This window comes from Alligator sinensis, unplaced genomic scaffold (genome assembly GCF_000455745.1).
Source record: "Alligator sinensis unplaced genomic scaffold, ASM45574v1 scaffold1390_1, whole genome shotgun sequence".
Taxonomy (NCBI): domain Eukaryota; kingdom Metazoa; phylum Chordata; order Crocodylia; family Alligatoridae; genus Alligator; species Alligator sinensis.
The window spans coordinates 103,871-112,762 of NW_005843439.1; the positions used below are offsets into that span (position 1 = coordinate 103,871).

The 8,892-nt window shown below is 42.0% G+C and overlaps 2 protein-coding genes across 6 annotated transcripts in view; one reads left to right on the top strand and one right to left on the bottom strand.

The window, feature by feature from the left end:
- Window positions 1–3,179, top strand: part of PDPN (podoplanin) — a 30,113-nt gene extending 26,934 nt beyond the window's left edge. For all 4 annotated transcript variants that reach the window (XM_006038710.3, XM_006038711.3, XM_025195232.1 and 1 more), the window contains one exon: window positions 1,811–3,179. In XM_006038710.3, coding sequence (XP_006038772.1) covers window positions 1,811–1,817 — 7 coding nt within the window. In that variant the 3' untranslated portion in view covers window positions 1,818–3,179. The remainder of the gene's footprint in view (window positions 1–1,810) is intronic.
- LRRC38 (leucine rich repeat containing 38) overlaps window positions 1–8,892 on the bottom strand; it is a 111,066-nt gene that overhangs the window by 80,116 nt on the left and 22,058 nt on the right. The window lies entirely within an intron of this gene.

Genomic DNA, 8,892 nt, shown 5'->3' on the forward strand with positions numbered 1-8,892 from the left:
CGTCGCAGGTCAGACCACCTTTGACATTAGTGATTCCTATTTGACATCTCTGGGCTTATCTTGTGAATCATGGGTAGGTGCTTGCACACTTAATGATGCTAATATTAGTATGGCATCCTTGAAATGATCTCACAGCATCCCAGGGGGTGGCAACCACAGCTTGTTTCCAGCCAGCCTGACCTTTGGGTCAAGTCAAGCTCTTGCCAGCCTCCTCCACTTAGTGGCCAGATACTGTAATAAACAGTGTAACGCCTACTACTGTGGGATAAGTTAGTCATAGGGGCTGGTTATACATGAATTTGAGGTGGTTCCTGGAGGTCTTAACCCCTGGATCATCCACAGATTAACACCTGAAACTAGTTTTAAGCACACTTTAGGCAGCTTAAAGTTATACCACTACAGGGCAGGTTTATTTCTGATCTGTGTTATCCAGTTCATGTTCCATGAATGTGTGGCCACTCCCCACAGACAAGCCACCCAAGTTGCAGTCCTCCAGCATCCCAGGATGCAGTGCCCCCTTCCTCACCCTTCTGTTCTGGGTGGATAAACTTTCCACCCCCTAAACTCTACTGTTCAGGGGCCAATTCTGGCACCAAGCTAACTCTCCCTCCTGCCCCTGGGGGTTACTTTCCTACCCCAGGGGTGCAACCTCATGCAAACAGACTGAAGAGCACACGCCAGCTAGCCAGGTCACAGATGGGTCCAGGAGTAGGGTGTGGGAGGGATGAGGGGGTACAAGATAGGGGTTCAATCAGGTCCCCATGTGCTGGGGATTCCTTCCTGGGGCAGGGGCAGCAGCTTCCCCAAAACTGCCTTCCCTCACTGCTCCCAACTTCCAGCCACTTGAGGAAACACAACCAGCACCCCCCAACACCCCAATCCCAATTTATTTAAATGTGAGACCTTCTTTAATTCATTTCCTCTTTATTTCTTTTTCATTTTTAAAATTCTTTTTATTTTATCCCTCAGTACCTGACTTCCTTCATTTCACCACTCTTCCCCCCCCCATTTCCTTTCTACCTCCCATTTCATTACCAATCCCCATCCCATTAACTCTCTGCCTCCCAGCTTCATGTTCCTGTCCCACCAACCCATCCCTCATCCCCCCACCCCCACTTAGAGTAGGGACAGACAGATGTCCTGGTTCACTAGCCCTGTAGTCCTGCCCCTGCTCACCAGGCCTCTGGTGGCAAGTCACAGCTGTGCAGGTGGGGGACAGTCAGAGAAGGTGTCTAGACTAAGGGTGTGACTGCTCCAAACTCAAGCTAGCACTAACACTGATGATCAGCATTTAAGCAGCTTAAAGTGCAAGGTGTAACAAGGCCCATGGACACATTTAAGCAGCTCAAAGTGCAAGGTGTAACCTTGTCCAAGTCCAAGGGCCCATGGACACATACCATGTTTGTACTGATGTATGTACTCTTAGGTGCCTGGATACTGCATGAATACTCCATAGGTCATAAAACTGTTCACTGTTCACTTCTAATATTCTTGAAATTAATTCTAGCACTGACAAAATTTGCAGACCACAGCACTAGACTATAATGCTTTGCAAAACCAAAAGGAGATAAAATGTATTGAGTATTGTAGTTGACAAATACTATTCACCAATTCAAGCAGATGTATAACTAAAGTAATCTGCACTGGCGATAACCAGAAACTGAAAAAAGGAAAATACAAATTGGAAAAAGAGGGAGAGGGGAAGCGACAGAAGAAAAGGGAGGAAGGAAGGGGAGAGCAGTGACAAACAACTACATAGATTTAGCTGACTCAGGTTAAATGTCTCCCTTTTTTCCTTTTGTTTTGACAGGCCCTAAAAATAATTGAAGAAATAGTGCCTCTTGCTATGCCAGAAGAAAAAATTGCTTCCTGTTTTACAAACTACTAGAAAACTGTTCCCATAACCGTGTGAGAAGATGATCCATGGAAAGTGTGAATGAAGAATTCCAGTTCTATGGGGATACCACACAGCTTTCTGGAGGAACATTTTACAGGCACGACAAAAACTGAACAGTTTATAGGACTCTGCTGAAGTATTTTAGAGGAATAAAATATAGAAAAAGAATATGCAGTAGGAGAAAAGAGAAGGGGAAAAAAAGGAAAATCTAAAATGTGGTTTTCAGGTAGTAAAAATACTGTGCTAGCTAGATGTTAAAACAATGGCAGGAAAAAAAATATTTTACATTGCATTCTATCCTTTTCTCTAAAAATTTTTATCCAGATTTTTTTTTTTTGTTCTAAGCCCAAAAACTAGTCAGGGAGCCTGCTGTATTCTTCAATGTTACAGAGGTATAAAATTGCCAGTGTCTGGGTACGTTCATCTACCAAATCTGTACTGTTTAGCAGGAAATGTCATCCTGATAATCAGGAATGCGATTAAGAGGAGGAAAACACATTTGTGGCCTGGGAACTTCAACCATTCTGCTGAGACGAGACCTGTGAACCATTATACGGTCAGGCATGGCAGACCCAGCGGGAACTGGACCTACCAATGAAAAATTGCTCCTTCCTCTGACTGATCAGCAAAGAACGACCAGTTTTCTCTGTTGCAGAGATGTGTAGAGACTGGAATACACATCCTAAATTAAAGGGTGCTTGGAATATACCCACTTTTGATGGGTCACTTAAACCTATTACTCAGCATGTTTTGGATCCAGTATGTAGAAGCTTCCACAATTGGTATATGCTATTATATATATATATATTTATATATATATATATATATAATTTCTTTGTCTTCTCTTTTTAATTGTATAGCAAGCAGTGTTTGACTATATACGGTGCACTGGAAGATCAGTGCATATATGAATGAGGTGACCTCTCTCTAGACACAAAGTAACTTGTGCCATGGCATCGCTTATGCAACAGGACTGAAATGTGACTGAGGTTTCAAACAAAAAGGCTTTATTTGCTTAGTGGCTGCAAAAATCATGTTTTCTATTTCGACCCTCAGAAGTTGGAAAATTACTGGAATCCTTCTCAGAGAGGACTAAGACGTACAAACTTTTCCAGATTTTCTCTTCAATTCCTTCTGTGCGCCATGATCTATCATATCAAGCTGAGCTTTGGAAATGAAAATTATGATGTATATTATGTCAGAGTTTATAATGCTTAGTCCCTATTTTATTTTATGCTATATTATGTATATTAAAAAAACACATATATTTTGTTCCTCCTGATTTTTCTTGTCTCTCTCTTATTGCTTCTATGTCCTGGATTTTTGTCTTCCGCCTGAGTGCTGGATACTGATGTTCCAGAGTTCAGCACGTTTCCTTAATGTCACGACAACCAAGTGTCTTTAAACGCCTCCTGCCGTTCCACTCTGGATACACTTGTGAGCAAAACTTAATTTAGAAGCTGCTTGTTGTGCAAAATTTGGACTTGCACATTGATAACCCCCAGTCTCTGGTGACTTTGAGAGGGTTGCAAAGAATAAGGAGAGGAGAAGGTGAAAAAATAAATTTGTGTGTGAAGAATAAATATTTTAAGATTTAGACATATATACATCTGTTACCTCCATTTTGTTCAGTACCGTATTTTATACATCTGAGATCGTGCAAACTTTTCTATCTATAGAAGGGTCCCAACTGAAGGAAAAAGCCTCCAGGCTAGATCTGGAAGTTGGGATATTTAAATGTCTGGCCACTTTATAAAGACGAAGTCCCATTAGCAAAACCAAAACACAGATTGGCATTTCAAGAAAATCTCAGGGGTTCAAATATGTTGGGATGAAAGATTTTGGTTGTGGCCTGTTATCTCTAAATCCAAACATTTCTCCAGGACCCAGGGGACATCTGTGATGCCAAGTCTCTCATTTTCTTTTTTACCAAAAGTTAATTCAGTAGGATGAAAAATCATGCTTATGCTAAGAATCAGCATGGGGCCTATGGACCACTAACATTTTACTTATGGTCTGCTTTGAAGGCTTAAATGGCCTTCAGTGACATGTAAGCTGATGCTATTCATCTTTAAAGAAGTGACTTTTGCTCCCCTCCACCCGCCCCTGAATTTTAGGATGACCGTTGTATCCTTAAAATCAAGGAGCCTGACTTTACTGATGTTTTATTCTATCTCGATTTGAGGAGACTGCTCAAACAAAATTGTGATTAAGATCTGTACATATTAAGTGACATGTTTCTTGTGATGAACAAGATGGAATACAGGATTGCCAGAGCGGTGTAATAAGCCTAAACTAAATACATTTCTGTTTGTTTGGGGTTTTTTTGTTGTGGCCCAAATACTACTGTTGTGCAGTTTAACTCAAAGAGCATTAGCTATATGCCTCTACCATGATATGATGATATAATGGAATTAATTATTTCCTAATACCACAGAATAGATTTTGATATATGTTCATACTTCAGTCAAATGAAATTAGGCAAGAAGTGAAGTCTTGCCTACACATGAAGGTTTAAGAGGTCAAAATCAGTGTAAGAGGCTATTTAGATAAACCATCAGGCAAAGATGGACATGGACACCCTGGAACAATTTTAAACCTGGTTTGTGTAGATTTAGGTCAATTCTTATGAGGTTAAGCAACATTTGATATAAGCCATTTTAAACCACAAAGGGGAAATCATGGCAGCAATGAAGTGAACAGGAAAGCTCCCATTTACTTCTGTGGAGTCCACTCCAAGTAGTCACATCACTTTACCTAAGGGTGCAGACAGGTGTGGCAATTCTCTTGCTATTAAAGGGGGTGTTGATTGTTCTTGCTATTAAAGGACACTGATATAAGCTGTTACAACATAGCCATCCTAGCTGTTGTAGCTGTGTGGTTCTGTTGCCATGTTAGTATAGGAAAACCACTTTATCTTTAACCCTTTATTCAGGGTCAAAGTTAGCATATTTAGCTATACCACGATTGTTTTTATTTTTATTTTGTCATCAGCAGTAAGTTGATGAATAGGCAACTCATTAGTGGTCCCGTTGCCTTCAATGGGATGATTACTTGGGGGAATAGAGCAAGTAGAACTTGAGCAATCGTTTCTAAAAGTTCTGACAACGTGTTAGTTTTCAAATACTGTGGCCTGTGATCCATCATCATGTTATCTAGATGTAGACATCTGGCAATGCCAGTGTGATAAAGGAAATGTGCACATGTACATAGAAAGCTATGCTATGCCCTGAGATGAAGATTTCTATAACAGCTTAAGTTTCTATTTTTTAGTGTAGGGGTTCCCCCAGTGTGGCTGGCAAGGCCCTTTGATGAGACCTGGCACCCAGGACTGCCCCTTTGACATGTTCCTTGGGGGCAACACTTTGGTAACCCCTGTGCGTGTGGTTTCATCAGTGCCCACTAATATTCTTTGCTTTATTCACTTCTCTCCATAATTCTGTTTGGATTTTGAGGAAACACGTTTACTTTTAGGGTCCCAAAAGGGGAAAAATGTCCCTGTTGATCACTGCTGCCTTTAACAGATAATTTTGTAACAGATTGCAAACTTTGCACACATGATTGGGCTTATGTGACCTGCAGGAAGCTGCTGAGTTGTGGGTGAATCCATGTGAAAGCAGGAAAATTATTGATTTTTCTTACTGTGGCAAGATACAGTGCCATAAAGAGTCATTTATGTTAGTCTGGAGTCAGAATAATGTCTTATGTCTGTACTAGACAAAGCCCTGGAAAGTGCACTTGATGACTGACCAGCCATATGGAACTATGAATTATTTAGCCATTACAAGGAATACCACAGATGTCACCAATTTCTCCCGCACATTAGCTCAGTTGCTCATGACTTGCTCTTGCAAAATAAGCCAGGTTCCCTGACTCCCCGCCAGCCTCCCAACCTAAAATTCCCATATGGAGAAATATTGTTTGAGACAGAAGTAATAGCACCCTCTCCAAAAATAGCCTTGTAGTAGGTCAGGCAGCCTTTACAGAGTTCTGGACCATTCACACCATACCAAACCAATGGCAAGCACCACCATCCTGCTTGGATGCATTTGCCAATAATTCAGAGATTTTCATTATGGACTATAAGACCTTCCAAGCATAGCATAAAGATACTTCTGGACTCACTGACTCTCACTAGCATAACCAGAGCAGGGTGAGCGGGGCACTGACAAGGAGGGGGCACCAGAAGAACTCACCACAGAGAGTCTTTACTACAGCAGGGGCACCACGCCAGGCAGTATATCTGGGGTGCAGGGGGGCAAGCTGAGCAAGCAGAATGGGAGCCTTTGCCAAGCCTTTGCCTTAGCCCTGCACCCAACATGTACATATGGGAGGGTGAAGCCGGGCAAGGGAGGGGGCAGGGAAGGAGTGAAAAGGGACCAGAGTTTGCTAGGGAGTGCAGCACATGGTGCTACAGCAGCAGTGGGGGCAATGGCAGTGGTAGCCTCGGACGGTACGCTTTCCCTTCCCATCACCCCTTGTCTGCAGTGGTCGGCATAACCCCCATCCCAGGCGCTCACTGAGCTGCCTATGCCTCTCATCATTAACATCACACAAAGCAAAACACCAGTAACCTTAAAAGGTGAACTTCACCTCTAAGCAGATGTCCAATTCAAGGGTGTCCTGCCCCCTCTTCCCTGTGCTGGCCAAGGGAGGGATTTCATTCCCAGAGAGGAAAAACATTTAACATTTCAACAGTTCCTATTGTCAAGTCAAAACCAGCAATTCCTCATCAAGTTCAGCCCTATATATCTGGTAAAGGGAACGCACCCCTGGCGCCTGGGCTTTGAGTCATTCATGTGGCTCGCTCTGACAATGCAAAAGCAAGGACCAGGTTTCCTGTGACAAAACTGAATGTCACTGAACTTTCATAAATGGGATCTCCTTGGTTTACTGGTGTCTGTGAGGAAGGCAGGGTGGTGGAAAAGTGCAATGAAGGCAATTGGTATAGGTCAGGCACGCTAGAACTGTCAGCACAAAAAAAGTTTTTCAACAATGCCCATTATTGGTCTTGTTTTTACGATAATAACTGAAAGTATCTCGTTGGAGATCTTGAGAAATGTCACAAAAATTTAACAAAGTTATTGTAACCATCAAAAACATTCAGAAAGGGACCCTACTCCCTTTTTTTCAAAAAAAGGAACTCTGAAAATATTTTGTATTAGTAATGAAAAAACAAGCCCACAATTGCTATAAACATATGGATCCTTGCCATTTGAAAAGAATTAGTTTTATCATGGTAAAGCTATCCCTGTATTTCCCAGAAAACCACTGTTCAGTAAAAAGGTTAGATGATACTCTGTGGATTAATTGTGCCTTCTGTAACAGGTTGTCAAAAGAGCTTTAAATATTCGTTATTTATCAGCCCTCTGACAGAAATCAGTTTAATCCCAAATTCAGCTGGAGAAAGTGAGACTTGGGTATTAAAGGACTTGGACAAGGTTACAGAGTGAGCCAGTGATAGAGCTGTGACTAGAACCCAGGAATCCCTAAGTCTCAGTCCTCTAACAGCAAGGTCATATTACTTTGCAGATGGAGCAATGATTTTTCCATTATATTTTAGACGTCACTGAATCCTTTTATGACCTTTAAAATGATGCAAACACACTGCAACAAAGAGCATAGACAATAAATTAACTAGATGAAGCATACTGAAGTCACACAAGTCTGCGCCTGTGCTCAAAAATGAGCCTAGAGCAGCGTTCCTGAATAGAGTAGCATAATGATGGATCTTTTTCTCTCTGCCAGCTCAAAGCTTAGATTCACCCCCCTCAGAGACAACTCCTTAAATCACACTGAAGTCTGCAGCTTCTACTATTGTTAGCAATCACTTATGGTTATTAGCAAGATGCAGAAGGCAGTGCTGGATAGGTAACTTGACACGGGGTGCCATAATAAGAAATCTGAATCACTGCTTTGTACAGTTCTTGCAGTTGCAGTGTGGAGCCATTTATGTATAAATAAACCCGGCATCACACTAGCCATGTGTCTCTTTGTCTGGGTCTTGTGGATTTAGGCATCAGACCAAACCCACAGCCCCCTGCTCAGCAACAAACAGTTGGGCTTGGTCACAAAGGTCCCCATTCAATCAAGTAGCTTCTCCGGTTTCTCCGGGCTGCAGAAGGCAGATTTTTAGACTCCTGTAAATGCTCAATTGGCAAGTGTCTTAACAAGCAAAGAGCCCTGCAGATTCCATGCATTTTCAAGGATGTGTTTTCTGCTTCCAGAAGGCGGTTGGCAAGGATGATTGATTAGGGATAGTGTGAAAGAAAGGAGATTTTGAAAGCAAAAAAGAAAAAGGAAACTAACCCTCCTCAAGTGAGAGATCTAGAGAATTGGAGAGGAGGGGGCAGGGGGAGAAATGGAAGGGGGGGGGGCACTGAAGCTTCAGCAACAAAGAGCAACATCATTTTCATTGACCCTGCCACAACAGCTATCTAAAGAATCAATGGTCCATGATGGAGGTTCTTTCAATAATAAAACACAACCCTTTGCATTTTCATAGACAATTTTCATTCTTAGAATGAATCTAAAAACTCAATTGAACTCCAGCTCCAATGTTTCAAATACGAGCATTAAGTTAGAACTCTTGGGTGCGTCTACACGTGTGCTTTAATACACATTTTATTTCTATAGCTGATTGATGACATCAATGGTTAGACAGACATGGTGCTGAACTCCTGCAGCTCCTAGTAACACAGAATGTAGGATGCTCAATGCCCTGGGCAAAGGGGAGAGAGGAGTGGGGAGGAGACAGAGGAGGAAATCAAATTCCAAAGCACCAATGATGCTTCCAGGGTATTTGTACCCAAAAGCTTGCAAAGAAGAATTTTTCCAATTATTTGAGTTGGTCCAATAAAAGATATCAGATTTACCCAAAGCACCTTGTCTGCCAAAGCACCGATGAAGCAGCTTGATGCAACGCTCTTCATGTGCTTGACTGGTTTGCCAATCATTGAGTAATTTATGGAGGGAGCTGTGTGGGAGGAGATTTC